The sequence below is a fragment of the Tachypleus tridentatus genome, chromosome 7 (assembly GCF_004210375.1).
Source record: "Tachypleus tridentatus isolate NWPU-2018 chromosome 7, ASM421037v1, whole genome shotgun sequence".
NCBI lineage: Eukaryota > Metazoa > Arthropoda > Merostomata > Xiphosura > Limulidae > Tachypleus > Tachypleus tridentatus.
The window spans coordinates 52557139-52577323 of NC_134831.1; the positions used below are offsets into that span (position 1 = coordinate 52557139).

At 31.6% G+C, this 20185-nt stretch overlaps 1 protein-coding gene across 21 annotated transcripts in view; it reads right to left on the reverse strand.

Moving 5' to 3' along the window:
• Positions 1-873: 873 nt before the first annotated feature.
• Positions 874-20185, reverse strand: part of LOC143255657 (putative fatty acyl-CoA reductase CG5065) — a 128409-nt gene continuing 109097 nt past the window's right edge. For all 21 annotated transcript variants that reach the window (XM_076511660.1, XM_076511679.1, XM_076511664.1 and 18 more), the window contains 4 exons: positions 19268-19507; positions 10457-10586; positions 6877-7004; positions 874-1882 (listed from right to left, as the gene is read on the reverse strand). In XM_076511660.1, coding sequence (XP_076367775.1) covers positions 1750-1882; positions 6877-7004; positions 10457-10586; positions 19268-19507 — 631 coding nt within the window. In that variant the 3' untranslated portion in view covers positions 874-1749. The remainder of the gene's footprint in view (positions 1883-6876; positions 7005-10456; positions 10587-19267; positions 19508-20185) is intronic.

Below are 20185 nucleotides of genomic sequence, written 5' to 3' on the forward strand. Positions count from 1 at the left end.
GTGTTTTGACTGAGACTGTTAACTTTCCAGCCTCAGGTGCCCACATAATTTGCATATTATGTAACAGATCTTGACATAATTTGTATATTACATAATGGTTATACAACCCTCAGGTGGCACCCTTTGTCTACTTCCTAACAGTTGAAGGCATCCCTTGGATCTAAACAAGCTTTTTATCACTCCCAAGCAAAAAGAGAATAGTGTTCTAAAAGTCTTGCAGTTTGTTCTCACTTGGTTAGCAAAGACATCAAGCAGTGCAGTTGTAAAAATATTATTTCAAATGAGCATCATTAAATCAAAGCTGTGAAACTGAGATTGTTAGAAAACCCCAATTAGTGAGGAAAGCAAGCACGTTTTACTTTTAGATTTTTCATGGAGAAATCGAACTGCTGTATTATATATATACACAAATAATTTTAACACAGTAAACAGCTGATCATATAAATTTAGTTTCTTTACTCTCAGTAAATACTTTGTGATAGTGATAGAAAAAAAGGTTAAATGAAATATTGCAATGTGTTCTTTTATCAGTAAGTAATTTTCTCCAGTAGTATGTTAATATGGCTTTTTAATAGGACTGCATTGGCTGGTTAAGGAGTTTCTTGTTTTGCCAGTTTTGTTTTAAGAGAAAAATAAATATTGTTGCTGTTGAAAAATCCAGATCCCTTGATAAAAATGAATATTTATAAGCAAAGTTTCTCAGTAAAACCCAATAGTATGTATTAACTTTTTTTTGTAAGAGTTTGTGAACATTTGGAATAAAACAACAAAACCAATAATTGATTGAGATACATTTTATAAACGTCAAAAATCGTTTTCTTATTAATTAAACCCATGTATTGTGTGAATTAAAATAAATGATGACAAATGTGATAAAAAACAAAATTATCACTTCATTTACATTTCCAAGCATACACAGAATACTATATGCACCAGTACTTTTTCTTTTTTCCTAAAAGTTCATTTTTTACTAGCTAAAACTAAGTTATATATAGAAGTTCTGTTAAAAATGTATTTACAAGTTAACTATGTGAAAATCATATCTCTTTTGTAGAAACAAACGTATTTTTGTTTCTCCACCTGACAGACATGCAAAATAATATTACTTTCCATTCTTTAGAATCTAAATAAAACATCTTTAACTGAATTGCTTACTTTAAAGAACTAAAAACTATCACATTTATTAAACTAAGGTACATCCTTCCAATATTGTCTACATGTAATTATACAATACAATGGACTAAAACTATTTCTATACTTGACAGACATGTATCAAATTAAGAATTTTGTATTTACTCTAGCAGCATTATTAATTTAACTATTTACAACCAGGGTTGACTAACTCTTAAATTATCTCTTGCTATTGTACATCACACAAAATGCTCAACTATGTAAATACCAATTTTATTTTACTTTTTCTTTTCTAAAATCTTGTAATATAACTCAATATTGGAGAAATCCACCATATCTAAGGTTTAACACTGTGCAAAATCTTATTTGTGATTATTTAGTGCTGAGAGAGAGAAAAAAATCTCCTATATGATTAAGACTAACTTCCCAGTAAACGTGTGTGGGAGACACAATTCAACAAAATCAAAATGGTCAGATTCACAATAAAGAATAAAAAAAATGCTGGGTGAAATACATATACATTTATTAGAAGTGATAATCAAACAATCAAACTGCAATTTCTGGAAACTGGAAGCACCAAAAAACAAGAAACGTGCAAATATGTTATATTTACACTGCTTAGGCACTTTTACGATTAAAAAATGACCACAGCATAATCCAAAATATACGTAACCTCTTGATTCGATACATTAGCATCAGCCAGATGAAGATGGACACCAGAACATAGACCAGGCGGCTGTATGTGTACAACCTACAGAATGTATCAATGGTAAAAAAAATACAACTCTACATTTTTGTTCATACTTTATACAGAAAATAAATACATATCAAATGCAAATATAAAAATATAAATTAAATAAGATGAACAAAATTATTTTTAGATATTAAACAGCAAATAAAGTGGTGAAAAAAAGGTCAATATGTATATGTGGTACATTGATAAGCATGACTGATATAAAAACACCTGATCTAGAAGTCAGGCAAAACATGAATCAGAAAGTAGCTTAGGTTTAAAGATTGTTTTAGATAATTTCACGTACTATCTAAATTTGGTATTCCAAACAAGTATATATCTGTTGTATACATATTCTACAACAACTTGAATGAGAAGTTGATCTTTCTATATTTAATAATGTATTTACAATTTTAATATTCTAGCTAGTTTTGGAGCTTGACATACATGATAAAAATATAAACATTGCATGAAACTCTCAAGTAATGTACTTAACCCTATACTTGCAACCAGTGGCTTTTTAAACCCATTTTTCTGAATTATTTCTTTGTCACCTTGCTTGCAACTTTCATTTCTCTGTTTCTTACAAAGTTTATAAAAGTGTTTGATTTGAACACAATAATTAAATAAAATTCCCCCACCTCAATTCTATAATTGTAATAAACCCCACTAATTATGCTGGAGTCTCTTAGACACCTTACTTAGAAAACCAAAATTACATAATTAATTTTGGGCAGTTTTTTATACAGGGTTAGAAGAAGTAGAAACTTAGTGAAGGATATAAAAACAAGTCTTTAAGTCTAGGTTTAAAAAACACTGCTGGTGAGCTTGAGACATGAGGATTGCATGTAATAATGTCACTCTTAATAACGTGTGAAGTATTTTCAGATTAAATTCATTTCCAAAAGAGAAGTAGATAGATCCAGTTTTGTTTGTTTTTGGAATTTTGTACAAAGCCACTCAAAGGTTACCTGCTCTAGCTGTCTCTAATTTAGAAGCGATAGGCTAAAGAAAAAGCTGCTAGTCAACACAATCCACTGTGAACTCTTAGGATACTGTTTTACCAACAAAAAGTGAAATAGAACATCACATTACATCGTTTCCATTGCTGAAAGGGTGGGCATATTTGATGGCAGGATTTCAATTTGTAACTTGTAAATTTGAAGTCACATACCCTAACCAACAGGCCATATCATGAAGTAGTCTAAAAACTGAGCTTCTACATATAATATTACAAAAACTAATTTTCAACAAAAGATGTAGACCAGATAAATAAAAAGCCTTCAGTATGATACAAATTGCAATAATAATAAGAAAACCAGTATATAAAGTAAAGAACACAAAGCAACAGTACATAGTAGAAAATTTTAATATGAAATTTGCCCTCCAAACACACAGACAAGTTGTACAGTTATCAATACAAGTCATTGAAAAATATTACAGTAAAGCACAACAAAATATTTAAGTACATAATGTGAAATAAGAAAAATGAATCTCTAATAAAACATACAATAAAAAATAACCAGTTAACTACAATAAAGTAAAGAAATACTTTTTAACACTCTCAGTGAATAATCACACAAAATGTAATCTTCAATGTTGTTTAATATTTTAAATAAAACATAACATAACGTACCAAGCACTAAGCAAAACATCTGATACCCTCAAAAAAGCAATATTAAGACACACTGACAATTATATACAACACAAAAAAATAAACCTTTTCAAATAACATTAGAGTGAAACACACCTAAAGCTATAAACTATCAAATATACCCTTTTACAATAATATTTTTTCCATGAAAAGTTATATTCAGGACAAAATCATAGAAAAAAAAAGATTTAATATGGGGATAAAGTAAATTATAAAAAAGAAAGAAAAAAAAGGAGATATCTATAATTATAACAAAATATACTTTTAAATTAAAAGAAATATACAACACACACCCAGAGATGGTACAATAATCCAATTCTTTTCACTTTAGTCCCACCAGTAGAAACTTCAGTGTCGTAATATAAGGCAACCTGAGCCTTCATTAGGGCTCTCTTAGTATCCATCAACTTGTCCTGTACTGCTGTACCTTCTTCTTAAATTGTGATAGAAGTATCGCTCACTGCTACAACCAATCCTTCTCTTGGTTGTAGAGGGTCCAAGCTTTGATCCACACATCAGCCACCTTATTATTCTGCCTCTTATAGATGAGGTTCTACTCTAAAGAGGTCAGATTTTGTTGAGAGATTCAGCTCTGGAAGTTTCTGTACTTGTTTAAGGGGTTGTTCGGTAGTTTATGGCTTGATGGTTGCCAAGATAGAAACTGCACAAGACAGAATAGGCTGGATAGTGACTGATCCAGCTACATCTACATATCTGAATTCCAGAGCCATGAGCATATGGCCAGCTTATGTGATTAGAAGTTCTTCTTCATCCTGCAGCTATGATGATACTACCCCTGATTCCATTACAATTAATATTATTGTCCAATGAGAACTCATTTTCTTTTGGATATGATAAAACTGGGACCTCAAATAAAGCAAACTTTAGGGCTTTAAATGTCTGTTCTAAAGCAAACAATAATATTAATATCTTGGAGTCACAAACCATCAGATAATACAAAACAAAACCAATAAAACTGAGAACTCTTTGCTTGACAGGTTTGAACCAGCCTCTCACAAATGATATCTTAGCAGAGTGTGTAAGGATGCCATGCCCATTTAAAATATGACTGAAATATTTTACTTCTGTATGCAAGAGTTTCAGTTTTAGTCTTGCTTTCTTTATCTACTGGATTACCATTTTTAGGTTCTCAGCCACATACTTGACCATGCAATTAAACATCAATACCTTGTTGATGCAGGCATGGCAACTCTCCCATTGCAGTCCCTGCAACATAGGCTCCATTAGCTCTTCATAAGTATTGGTTTTCTTACACTAGATAAATGGTATAACAATAAACTTATATAAGAAATTTCTTATGCCAAATATAGTCTTAGGTCTCCTACTGCATTCCCAGTATTTGCCAGTATCTCGATAGCAAATTTAAAATGATGAATCAACAGTAGCCTTCTAACACATCCAGACATTCATCTGTTTGCAGTACTGGGAAAGTGTCAATGTAAGTTATCATGTCTAATATAAACAAACATTTTTATGTACCATTTTTTCTTTTAATAGTCAATACTGGAGAAGAGCAATTATTTTCCAAAGATTGTTATAATCCCTTACTTCAACTTCTATTGCATCTTAGCAGATGGTTACATCCCTAATGCTTCATTTATATCTATGTTGTAGTGAGTCACTGTTGTTGGACCTAATTAGCCATTTTGTTGCAAATATGTCACTGTGTTAGTTTCTGTGCACTAGATCCAAATTTCTTGCACAAACCTTAATCAGAGGCCTCAGTTATGTTGGAACCTGCTTATTTTCTTTCAGACATAGTGCAACAAATGCAGCTGTAGCATTAGTTATTTCCAATTTGCTAACCACATCAATGACCCCTCCCATATAAAGACAGATACCCAATCATTCATGATCACAAAACAACACCTAGATTTTATCTTTTACTGGACAGATAAATACCTAAGCTAATGATATTCACTTTTTGGACAAGAGTTTGTTTCACATATGAACTCTATAAATGTATTCCATGACACTGATTCACAAGACTTCTTACAAAGGTACTAACTAACCACCCTTATTTTTGACATGATAGACTAGAAGAAAGGCAGCTACTCAACATCACTCATTGCCAAAGCTTAAGCTACTCTTTACCAACAAATATTGCAAATTGATCATCACATCATAATGCACCACGACTGGAAGGATGAGCAGGTTCAATGATGGTATTCAAACTTACATCCTGTATTCAAACTTACATCAAGTCAAATATCCTAACCACAAGTCCATGCTAGGACCCCACATATGTATAATGAGGTACTATTATTTCCTCAGTTATATACACTTGTGTGGTTCACTGTTTTTGAACCCAATATGATTGACATCAGATGACTCCTGTGGAACATCAGTTCACAATTAGCACAGATGAAACTGATGATTTTTGCAGTATGTCCACCATGAATATGATGATACCACAACTAAGGAAAGAGATGACTATTTTCATTTTGTAGACAACACCTCCTAGACACAGCCAGAGATCTGACTCTCCTCTCACATCTATTCTATTGTAGATACTAGTAGATCTACTATTAAAAGTGGCTGTCTAACAAGAAGGCTTTATATAATACAAGATTTAAAAATGTATTTGCTACTCCTGTGACACCCAGAAAATTGATATCTTGCCCTTCTACCTTCATAAGAAAATTTCAAACTCTACCCAACTTCAAGAGATAGGCAGAACATCAAACCTTTTGAGGCAAGCTATCTGTCCAAATCAGTAGCCAGGTCAGAAACAGCAACCACTACTTGCTGTTGGTTCTCAAGAATCTTATGACCTGCTTGTAGAAACTAATATCCTTCTCTATCCCACTGCTAGGCAAAGTATAGGCAATTCACTCACCAATCACATAACACACCACAAGTGAAAGAGAAACTTCACTCTTCCCATCCTGAGTGATGTTCAAACAGTGAAATCATCTGGATATGTTGCAGCATGTAAACCACAGAAGAATGGGGATAGTGAATTATATGAACAAGATTTAAAAAAAATGTATGATATCAAAAATATCATAAAGCTTAAATTTTGTTTATGAAAAGATAAGTAAGCCACGTTTTTTTATATGATGCCACCAATAAACTATAACCAATATAATTTGTAGAAAACTGATAATATTGAAAGTACCATGAATCAAAACTTAAATTTTATTTAATAACATCAATAAGCCACATTTTGTAAACTGATACAGTTGACAATATGGTAAAGAGGTAATACAGTTATTTAAATATATGTCTTTCATGGCTTCAAAATCATGCCATGACTTGAATTTAAACTGAGTTAAGTCCTTACTGTTACATGTGAAAAATATTTCAATTAAAGAGAAAAAAATATTCCACTAACCTTTTAATATTTCTTCTAGCAGTAGGAAGTGTACACTCATCTTCTTTAAGCACAAAACGTCGGGTTCCAAGGACGTAGTCTTGAAAGTAGGTTGACCAGTTAAGGGATTTCACAGAAAAGTTGAACATCTGAAATGAAAGAAACTTGATCATAAGAATAAGTCTGTGATTATATGTAAACACAAATGTAAGCCAAAAACATGTTTTATATTTCAGGTTTAAGCACACAGTGAAGCATTTAATTTCTTCCTAAAAGTCAAGGTCTGACACTCAACTACAAGGTAAATATTTACACATACAGAGGATTGGTTAATTGCATATTGTTGAAGAAATTTGTATATGCTAATATTGTGACTGCAAATAGGATATGTAGCACTATGACAAAATACTAAGTCATATAACTTTTGCTTACAGCAAATTACCATCCATTCAACAGTTCAGTGCTGTCTGGTTTGATATAGATTTATGGCCAAAATGACAGAACAAACTTTACTAAAGAGAAATATTCACAAAGCGATACTGATAAAAGATGTAGACACAATGAACATAACACTGTAAGAAAAGGAACCTTCATGTTGTTCATAGAAGCTTAAAAATTCATACATTCATATTTAACTGCAGTGATTTGTTAGGATGGAAGATTTTATTTTGAAACTATCAACTTCATAGTGTAGATGAGGTAGTTGTTTCAAATTAAATTGCAATGTGCTCCAGTGGTCTCTTACGTTTTGGTATGCTTCAACATGGTCATGACACTGGCAAAAGATCTACAAAAGTTTTGTGGAACACAGCTGACCTCACTAACCTTCATAGTGGAGAGAGTAGTTTAAAGGGTAATGCAAGACCTGGAACAACATTTTCTTGCTGTAATGACTTATGATCCAAACAAAAGTTTTAGATTTGACCAGTGAAAAAGATCCCAAAAATTAACTGAAATTTTACTAAGAGGGTAGCTACAAATCAATAAAGGGCAAACTGTATGATAGAATTTTGTATGAACTTTCAAACGTTTATTTTTCAAACGTCCTATAAAATGTAAGAAATATCTAACAAACAATAAATTTACTATTTTGTTTTCATCCTTATCAAAAGGACTGTCAAACTTACAGCTGAAATATGCTGGATCGTATATCTATAAGGTACCATATTTTAGCTGTAATTTTTATAGTCCTTTTGATAAGGGGGAAAAAAAAAAACACGTAAATCTAACAAACAATAAATTCTACATTGGAATACATGGAGAAACCTTTAAATTGATTTAGGAACTTAGGTGAACACACTAATTTGGTCTAGCAAGCATTAACTCCATCAGCATACACTGATGTGTTGTGATCTGCATCAATCAGCTAATCACAGACAATTGTAAAGCAACTTATACTCAGAAGTGCTACATATAAGACTCAGGTCCAATGTACTTATACTTTTATTCAATTTGCACTTGAATAGACTCCTTTCGTGGAATTTCCCAAAAAATGTTACATGGAATTTCATGGCATGCTGTCCTCCACTGAACACAAAACTTGTCTGTCTGATTTGAAACATTCTTCCTATTTACTGCTTTTTATTGCACCAAATAAAATTTCAATTTCTTTCTCTCATCAGTAGTAACTTCTCTTCCTTCCTAGCATTAGACTTGATGAATGTAGTTCCATTTGACTGAGATTCAATGGCACATGGCTTTATGAATCACATTAATATTATCATCTTCATGATGTTTTGCAGTTGCTTATAAATAAAAGGAGCCAACAACATAAATTCCATCAAAAGTGTTTCTAGTTTTACAATAACTGATATAAAAAATGGAAGTTGAGCCTGTAGCTTGTAACTATTCTGAATCTCTGATGTCACTCAGGCAAAGCTCTTGATGGTTGTAACATTTTCATTTTGCCTAGCTTCATCATATTTCTTCAAGTTTGGCAGCAATGAAGTAAAATGATTTTCTACATCTTATTGTCCAGCTATCTGACCTCAATGAACTATATGTACGAACATGAACTAATTTCTAGCAACTTGTATGAAGAGTATATCATTTCATCCTTATAAAAATAAACCATATTTCAGTTGATTATAGCTTTCCATACCCATTTAAAGGGCTTTTTTTAGAATTTGGCATGCATTTTTTTCAGAGCATTCAAAAAAGTTTTGACACAGCCCGTCCTAGAAATTAAGATGTAATATACCTTGTTTGGATTAGCTTGGACTCCTCAATAAAGCAAATGTGTAAGTCCTTCTGACTGCTTTGTGATATTTTAACACACACACGCACACAATCTATGAAAATATTTCCCTTGCCTTCAGGCCAAGATGCATTTGTATCATATTAGCTGATGTCTGATACCTTGATGTTTAACTGAGATTTGAAGTCTTCAGTTGATTGATTCCAAGTACCAATATTGCATAAAAATCATTTTGCCAAAATACTTGTTTTATCAGGTTATAGCCACATTTTGAGCTCTAGTCACAAAGCTTAACATGTTTGAAAATGACATTTGCCTAGCATTACCCTATTTCTATACTGAACTTTTATAACTTATTTCTGAAAATGAAAGAGAGACATATTAGGGAAGAAAGTCAAAATATATATTATAGTGAGAAGTTCTTTTTCACTTCTACCAAAAGTGCAGTTGATATCAGAGCTGAAATATGTTTCCTAATATATATAATATAGTAGATAATGAGAAATAACCTGACACAGTAAATTACTATTATTTATAAAGCAGTTTCTTTGTAATGTTTTAACTCTAATTTTGAATGAAGACTAGTATGAATACAAGGGTTCCTCAATACAGTGCATGCTTTGCATGCCTGCAGCAAAAATGTATAACTGTACAAACAAGTAAAAACCCTGTAATATCAACTGATAAACTGTGTCAGAACCATATTTTACTTCTTTAGTTTTGAGGAATTATTCAAGATGTGATTTCATCTTACTTTTGAAAATGGGATGTAGTGCATGTAAGCTACTATAGTCATATACTTTTTGAAGAAACTGTTCCCATATTCTAGTGTCTTCATTTATCAAAGCCTAACTTTCAATGTGAACAATGATTTTGTAGTCTTTATCTAATTTTCAAATTTAGATTTTTCAAAACAATTTATTATTCTACAATTCTATTATACAGTAGTAAGAGCAGTTTTATTGATGGTTAAGAAAGGTTTTCACAGTTTATACCTATACATGAAATGGGAATGACAGAACAAAAATTACAAAACTTATTTATTTCCAATCGCTAAGGAATTTAAATAACTTTCTGATTTTACAGCATTTGTTAACAGGGAAGATACTGTAATATTAAAAAACCAAGATACTGCTTTTTATACAGACAGTTTTTCCATTAGAAAATGAAAACGAATATTTAAATCAAAACATTTTCATACACCTTGAAATCAAGTAACAAAACAATTTTCCTTGTAACACACTTTATATGATGTGACAAATATCTGTTTTCAGAATATAGAACTTCTTGAACTAACCTAAAAAACACTGCATACTTGAAATTGCACATGTAATCTAAACCATTCATAGATTCAAAACTGTCCTTCTTAATGAATGCATAGTCTCTAGACTCATTCTTTCTCACCTCTTTATCTTTCTCATCCATCCTTTGAAAGAGCTTGAGAACATTGTCACAGTGAAAGGTCCATTCATTCATTGTAAAGTACTCTAAGCAGTCTACAGCACGATGAAGTTTAGTGTACAGGCGACTTATGCTAAAGAAATTAAAGAAAGAGATTATTATTATTATTACACTTCAAATCTACATTACTTAATATGAGATGTACCAAATTGGCTGTAACACAAGTATTTTTTGTATTATTATAATAATTTGTAACCATAACTCAATAATGTTCCAACCTCAAGTGTTTTGCATTGTGAAAAGTTTAATTCCTGTTTGTACTTATACCCCATTTGGACCCTGTCATGTTTAAGACCTGTCAAATAACCTTTTCTATGAAATGTGAAGGAATTTAATAAAGCTCAGTTTCCAGAATGCCCTGTGTTAAATCCTGATGACTATCACAATGCAGCTGCAAGGTAAAGAAGGAAAATGGATGTCATCTGAGGGCATCCAGTATGCTGACAAAAATTCTATTCTTGAGACTGAACTTCAGTGGGACCATGATGTTGTTGGGGTACTTTGCGGCCTATTATTTCTTAAACTGAGTGTAGCAGTTACTAAAGCACCATAAAATATGACTGATCAGAAAAACTGGACTGTATCTGTGATTAATAATACTTTCTGTCAAAATAAGTTGAGAGATATGAAGTGCCATTGGTGGGTAAACTCCCCAAATATAAGCTGATTCAATGATAAAAACTGCAATCAATGGAACAATGGAGAGTGTCTCCTTGAAGAGAGGTGCTTTGCAGAGCCAAAAGACAGATGTAAGGTTTATTTGGTTGGTTAAATACATCAACATGAGCTATAACACTAGCAGATGAATCAGCAGGCAATCACAGGTAAGAAAGACAAGTTTTATCAGTGGCAGGTGAGACAGTAAGCACTCATGAAAGATGAGAGTTACTTGTGGGAATGAAAGTACCTATCTTTTAAGGGAGGTATGCAAGAACAATAAATAAGTTATAACCTTTAACTCTTCATTCTGCAGCTCTGAGAACAAGTGGTGACACTCAACAGAATGTGAGGCTTCTGAAACTATCTATTTGACAGCAACCTTCATAAAGAATCATCTAGTCAAAATAGAGAGTGACCTTCACCAACACTACTTGCAGCCATGATAAAAGTGATCCATAACTCTTCTCAGTGTTTAAGAAGGCAGTCAAAGAAAATCTGAAATGGTTTATAAAATATTTTGGGCATTTCATTGTCTTACAGTGATAGATTCACAGGAACAGACAATACCATACTTGGTTTTGAGCTTGGATATTTCTGACCATTAATCATTTCAAACCTCTAAACACTTCTTCACAGAGACTAATAAATCTGCTCTCATTACTTCACAAGGAAATTACTTTCTTTCAGAACAGCTTACGATAAAATGGGTATACTTTATTTTTACCTTACAATTTAACATGCACCTTTATAACCAAGATAGATATTCTACCAGCTATTATCCAATACTGTTCTAAATTTTCTTTAACACTTGCTATTCATTACCTTGGAAAAAAAAAAGTTCTGTTGTTAAAACTTGACTCATTAAATTACTTAAGTCTTTCTACTTCCATGTTAAACTCTGTATCATCTTTAAATAATTTTGTATCTGTAAATGTTTTAGAACTAAATGTTCCACTTTCTCTTTTATATTCAAAGGTTGTATAAAAATATAGTAGCTGTAAGTCCACCTATAATGGTAAAACCTCCTGCCATTTACAAATGTGCACAAATGAGATTTTAAGATCTGCTCTTAAACTTTAAACATAGAAAATTGTGAAATTCTAAGTTATGGTTTTAATTAATGAAACATTTGATAAAATAAATTTTACTTATTTTAAATGAAAACCCAAGTATTAACAGAAATATAATTCTTTTCCCCCTTGCTTAATTCAAATAGATGTACATATGTATTTCCTGACACAATTTCATTATATATTTTAATGTTAATTCATCATGCTGAAGAATTTTTCTATTGTTTATTGTCATAGATTTAGAGGAAATATGTACAGTTCTGGAATATTCAAATATTAAAAATGCTTACAAGTGTTGCCTTAGCTCTACTCTTTATTGGACTATGTTTTCCATCAAATGAATCAATTACTACAGACATTGCTTGTATGGTAGAAGATTCACTCTCTGGGTGGAGCATGTTTTGTTGAAATACTTAATGAAATTTAAAATCTTTGAAGGAATGATAACACGTTGGATAACAACATTCCGAGAATATGACCTTGTCATGGTGTATTGTCTGGGACCACAATATGGAAATACAAAAGGACTGTCTCACCTCACTGAGAGAATCTATATATTTGTTTAATGTCTTGATTCTGAACACCTTGTGGGCATTGAAACCATTTCCACCCCATTAGTGTCATGACATGAAGATTCAAATAGCTGATAGATACCACAAGTAACACTTTAGAATCTCTATAAAGAGCGACCAAACAATCCATATCTAGCAAGTGTGGTCATTGCTGTGTAAAAAAGGTAAAGGTCAGCCAGAATGAACAGAGAAATATAGCTTGGAAGCATATACAATATGGCATTTATACAGTCAGTAGTTACAAGTGCAGAAACATGCACTGTAATGTACTGTGAATACAAACACCAAACCAAGGTTCTGCGACTGTGCTGTAGTTAGTGGTCCATCGATATTTTTGTACATAAAAGAAAGACTGAAGGGAACCAAGATATTACCCACATGTATACTAACATTTAACAGCAATTATATTGGCCATATACAAAGCAAAATATCAACACTGATGTGAACATTATAAGATATCTACCATTAAGAGAAAGAACTGCCCTAGACAGTGTAAATGCCAGCAGAGAATTACAGGATATACTGGTTATTGCTAGTTCACTCCTGAAGAATAAATGAGGTCAATGGTAGATACTCACCACCAATGAATACTGCACAATGACTTGAATCTCCTTGTGACCCTTACTTTTTGAGATATTAAGTGACTTTTTTGAGACAAAATGTTGCCTCTGATGGTTCAAGAGAATCATTCACTTCATCTATGCAAGAGATGAGCACTCTGTGGACCATGAGACTTTATCATCATTAAATTAATCCCTTTACACCTGAGCAATGTAAGGTATTTCTTCATGTAGTTAGGGAGTTATGTTATCACAGTCTATAATGATATAATAAAATCATAAGTAGTCTTTCTGGCCAATGAAATTTTTATTTAAAAAGTCTTAGTTTGGTTGATGAATCTTGGCAGTGATTACTATTTTATAATGGTAAGTAGAAAAAGAGTTCAAATCAGTGGCTATCAGATGGAAGCACATTGCATTATCACAGCTACCAGTCATCTCTTAGGAAAATAACTTAAGAAGATTAATAAATAATTTGTGTGGATGTTGGATGCAGTCTGTTAAAAGCTACTGGAGTGTGTCTATTGCTAGACTAACCACATTCCAACTAAGAAAGATGAAGAAAGAAGCCTCTATCTTGTCATCAGTTGAAGCACCACCTGCAATGCAATGTAAACCTGGAAACAGCTCCAGAGACTAATGAGAGTGGAGCTTCTAGTTACATCAACAAAGATCAACATGAACTATTTATGCCAGAGCAGATCCTCATATGCAAGCAGAGTTAGCAGAAAATAGTTCCACATGTAACAAGGCTTAGGCCATCTATAAGTGAGAGGATGGCTAGCTGTGGTAGAGAGCTATGCCTCTATTGTCGTTTCAGGAGGAGGTGAGCTGACTAACACCATGGGGTTAACCAAAGTTTAGAACATTTTTGGATCACCACAGCAGCCAGTTTGAAGACTACCTAAGGGTCTGCTAATAGGGTTAAGGTGAGGGGAAGCAAAATCTAATGTGGACCATGGGAAAGCATGGTTTTTTTATATTCTTTCCATATTTTTATCTAAGTGTATACTTTGTAAATTTATATGTATGTTTTAATTCTGATTCTTTTCCTTTGTATTTGATATTTATTCTTAAATCCTAGTCACTTGTGTATGTTCATGATGTATAGCAAGATTCAGGTTATTCTATTCTATTATAGAACTTAATTCATTGTTAAAGGGTTTTGTTTCTCATCTTTGTTTAGGTGTTTATTATGTTCTTTATTACAGGGCTTCCTTTGCATTGATCTTTGTTAAAGGTTGTTTTTGTATAGTGTGTACTCGTGTTCTTTATTAAATGTTATTTTTATTTATGAGATAAATAGTACATACTATATGTCAATGCTAAAGAGGTTTAACTGTGCAATGTTTGAATTTTATTTTTTGTCAAAGAGTTGTTATGTGTGTAACATGTAATGTTTTTTTCTAAGCAAAGAGAAGCCTATGCTACTCATTGACCAACATGCTTCTATAAATCTTGGGGGAAGGGAGAAAGAAAAATGTTGTATAAAAACATACCATGTTTTCTCTACTTTTTATCTTAATTTTAAAACAAATTCAACACTTGTTTATTCTAGGCATGTGCCAAGTAAATATTTAGGTTGAGTTCATTTTAGTTACTTTTGTTCTTTTTTGTTCCCTTTGAAATAACATCTGGTCTACTTATGGGAGAGTACAGATGTAAAGCTGCACCTTATGCATGAAAATCAGCAGTATCTACAGTTAATAGGTCAAGTGATATTTCAAAGTTAAAACTTCCCTTGTATTTAGGTAGCAATAGTTGTTCTCAGTGAGATTGTTGTTCAAATGTGTAAAGTGAAATTTAAACAGTATGGAACAAAATATCACTGAGAAAGTTTGGAACATCATCTTGAGTATAAACCAATTTGTTTGAAAATAAGTCTTGAGGAAGAAGACCCAGCCTGATCAACTCAATAAAGGTGATTGCCCAGCATCCAATAAAAGTAATACATTTTTGGTTAAATTACTCTTTTTGTCTTTTCTATTTATTTCATAGCACAGACTCAGTTAGTTTTAATGTAACTCAGTATTATTTAACAATTTATTTTGCCAAGTTTTTTGAAATCAGTTTACCTAAAAATACTACACACAGAACTGAGGATGTAAATGTTAGAGATAACATCATACTTCCAACCAAGCAACTTTCCCTAAAGCAGATCATGGTTTTGAAATACTACTACCAATGGCAAGGGAGAAAGGTGGATGGATTGTGAGGTATTGTATAATGGGAAGAAAGACCTTTTATCTAAGAGAGGAGAGACATTGAAGTTGCAGACAGATGTGGATTGCCTCACTATTATTTGAGTGTATGTTTTGTAATATGTTTATCTATATTATATTAATTCTTATGAACAGTCTGTACATATTGTGAAGGGTTATGTTCTGAATATTTATGTATATTTTAGTTTATTTGGAATTAAGTAATTTAATTATTTATTTGAGTATGTGCATGTATGTTTTTATATAAATACATTACTAAACATGTAAAGTTTTGCCTTTAGAGGTAACAATGTATATACATATATATATATAAGAGAATTTGAATAGTGTTTATATAATAATTAGCAAAATACATAGATGAAAATAAGAATGAACAAGGGGGTCACATAAATTCTGAGCTTGTTAAGAAAAAATTGAGAAATTTAATGAATAATAAGACTTATGGGCCATATAATATTTCCCCAAGGGTTTTAAAAAAGTTTAAGGACTAGATATATGATCCATTTGCTACTTTTTCTGTACATCCTTGAACAGGGGGCAGATGTCAGAGAATTGGAAGTTGATTAAAGGTACTTCTCCTTTCAAGGAAGGTAATAAAAATTGCCCCTATAACTATAGGCACATTAGCCTTATATCAGTTGTGGGAAAAATTTTGGAAAGTCTCTAGTTCCAATTGTGGTAATTGGTTAATTTTCGACTGTCTATAATTTTGATTCATGTTTTGCTTTTAATGCATTTTCAAGGTTTTATTTTGCCTTATACTTTATGCTGATAAACTTGTGTTATAGTGTTGCTTCCTAGTATTTCGTCGTCAAAAGGCTTATTTTATGTGATTTTTGATGAATGTTAAATGGTATTTGTTTCAGTATACTTGTACACTTTTCATTCATAAAAATTTATTTTTGTGTATAGTGCACCATGTTAGCTACAACCTTTTAGAGGAGGTATAGAACGTGTGTTAAGCAATTTGGTTTTATTATATTTATTTCATTTAATGTATTGTAACTTTCTTTTTATCTGTGTACCAGTTTGTATATTGTTGGAGATATGGTTTTACTGAGGTAAAGGTGAATTACTTAACAAAAACAAACACCAATGAACAACTATTAAGTTTTTATCATCAGTAAAATGATTGGTAAATTACACCTATTCAGGTCTTATTTCACAATGTACATCAGCATTGTGAGAGTGGTAAAGGTTGAGTGTTTTGGAGGCAGTTCAGTGTGCTTTTATAGTAAACTATAATCAAACAATGGCTTCTTTAATTAAATGTTGACTGAGAGCATTAATTATTTTAATCATGTATTATTCAGCAATGCGTACATAACTTTTGATAGTTTCCCTCAGTTTCTTTTTTCTTTCTCTATTTGTTTTTTGAATTAGGAATGGCAGGGTTTGCTTTAAAATAGAAGTCCCACATGTTATGAGAAAATAACATATTAGCTACCTCCTTAATTAATGTGTAAGGTTTTTCCAAAATTTCCATTTTCTTTGCATTATTCATTCTGTACTTAGACAATTGCTCAAGTAAACAACTTAATTTCTTTTCCTTTCAAATGTGCATGAGATCAGCTTTATTATCAATGATCATTAAATGCTATGGCTTCACTTGGGATGTTCAGAAATAGATAAATGCCTTTTCTGTTTGCTAATCATGCAATGGCCCAGGAATTCCCTTGAGATTGAGAAAACATGGAGTAAAGTGACATAGGAGAAGCGCCATGACCAGCCTGGCTTTGTTTATATTATTGTGTTTTCTATTTATTTAAAGGCCAATATATTCTATGTGAGGCAGCTTGTACAATTTTGGATTACAAATTTGTAAAAGTAAAATATTTTTTATGGTATATATTGTTGGTTTTATATTTCATTATTTTTAATTCAGCTTTTGATTTCATTTTAACAAGAGGGAATTTTACTTTGATGTCTAGTTTTCACTTTTGTTTTATTTTTACAACACAAGCCACCTTGCTTACCAGTGCTACAGTTTCAAAACAAATTCTTTCCCTTGTCCTATTTGTCTCTCACTCTTTTTTGTAATAAAAATTGCTTTTGTGCCTTTTATGTGCAGGCTGTATCTTTTTTTATGAACTAAGTTGGAGTATTGGAAGAAGTATGTCCATACTCTTCAAGTTAGTATCGGTTGGATTTCTTGTTTAGCAAACTTAAACCATTTATTCCGAGGAAAGTTCATGTAATGGAAAATAACACAACACTTGTATACAGTGATAAAAGTTGTCTTTGGTAGTGAATTTGGAATGTTAGATAGTATGGAAATGGCATTTCATACTAAGCTGGTTTCTCTTTTTAACATACATAAATATTATGTTTTCAAAAGTAACTACTGATGTGCTATAATTATTGTGTAGTCTGTTTCAATGTCTTGACAACTGCATCTTGTTATTAAGTGCCTTGCACTCACTGTGCAAGCCTAAACATCTATATAGATATATGGAAGTCAGTTGTTTTTATAAACACATTAATACTGTTTTGGTTTATGATAAATGTACAGCCTAGTATGTTAGATCAAGGGCATTAAAAGAGGTAAATTTATATAAAAGCAATGAACAAGTTACTCTAACAGTAGGTTAATCTAAATTGGGTAGTCTAAAACAGGTTACATATAAGTTACATGATGCTTCAGCATAAAGTAGTGCTAGACCACAAAACAAACTCACTACTAATGTTAGTTTAAACCTCAAATAAGTCTTATACTGATTATGGTATGAATAATTCTACCAAAAAGTAAATTTAACAATCTGAACCCACTGTTCCAACTCCCAGAGTATATCTAAAATTAGTATAATCAAAAACAAGCAAAGTTCTTATGGTCATTATGCAAGGAAGCCAGACACTCATGATATAAATCATACTCCACACTTTTATGGATATTATGACAGCATTTGTTAGATCTCTTTTGCTTCATGACATAATTTTACTTTCTGACCACATGACAGCAACAGCTATATTATAAAAAAAAGTTATCTTAAGAAGGTATTTCATAAAGATGAGTCACATACAGAAGACCCAAGTCAAGCTAGCCCTACATTGTTTTTTTTATCATAAGTGTACAGCGTTTTTGTTGACATTTATGCATATACCTTTTATTTTGATGTACACTGATTTTATTTTACACAATTTTTTAAAAACACCCAAGAGATATGAGTATAGGCCTTAGAGCCATATGCTCTAAAAATTATAGATTTTCATCATTCTCTGAGTAGACAAAAGTTAAAGAAAATAAAAAACTGACAGTTTCAAAAATAATCTTTACAAATAAAAACTCATGTTATAATAGCTTAGGCACATATGAAAATATATCAATTTATAATACATTTCTATATATGTACTACTAACTAGGAACTTCTTTCAATGTATACTTTTCACTGATGATGTGGGGATAATCAAACTTGGATATTTCTTAAAATATATTATTAAGTATTTTTTTCTTATTTTGCAGAAAATTCTAGCATGGATAATATTAGGTACTATCTCTTTAAAACGTTTCACAGACATAAAATAAAACGTTATAAATGGTTGGTAAATTTTCTTATAATTTGACTATAGTACTTTTAATTAACAAAAATTTGTACATAATGACTTCTTTCATTGTGTGTAACGATAAAATATTTACATGTTAAAACACTTCAGTGTGTTTTTTAATACTTACCGTCGTTTCCGGCCAGTAAACAAACGTACAAGATCAAACAGATATGCAGGGATGTAATGGTCTAATATCCTCCAAATTTTGTTCAAAAACTGACTTGTCAGAAATGTTCCAGATGGATAGCGGACCACATGGCAACTTGGATTTTGAATTAGCAGATCAATTACTGTTGTATTCCACTCTGCCCAGGTTATCTTATTAATAGGACCTGAAGTGCAGTTATATACAGGAATACTCAAGGATCTGTTCAGAAGTTCAAAACAGAAATTATGCTAATATCATATGAAATATATATTCTTCATTATACACTATTAAGGATGTTCCCTCAGGCTATAACTCAACATTTTGATGTTCATTTATCTATCAACTGGCATTTAATTTTTCAAGGTTTTTAAAATCAGAACATATCTGATTCTATCATGAAAGCTACAGTAACATATTAAACCAAACGATTACTTTATACAAGACTTAGTAGCTTGTAGAAAAATATAGATTATCAGAAAATACTGACTAGATGGAGGCACCAAAAACTGCATGTCAAAACAGATTGTTAATTTACAACTCACTTATTGCATGTGATGATGGAAAGAAATCCAATAAAGCAATGTTATTTTACCATACCCATCAGGAAGTATTTGTACAGGGCTAATAATTTGACAAAATTATCTCAAATTCTCAGGTAAGTTATTTATAAATAAAGTGGTTACTTTGTCCCTATGCAGAATAGACCATGGAACCTTCAAATATAGCCCATTCAAGAGTAACAGGTTGTGTCATACAAAATGATGGGTATCAAACAATGTATAATATAGTTCTATACTCTGGTATTTTAGTTAGTCTGGCATTTTACATAGAAGTTTGTGTTATTTTTTTCTTATAGCAAAGACACATCAAACTATTTGCTGTATCAACTGATAAGAA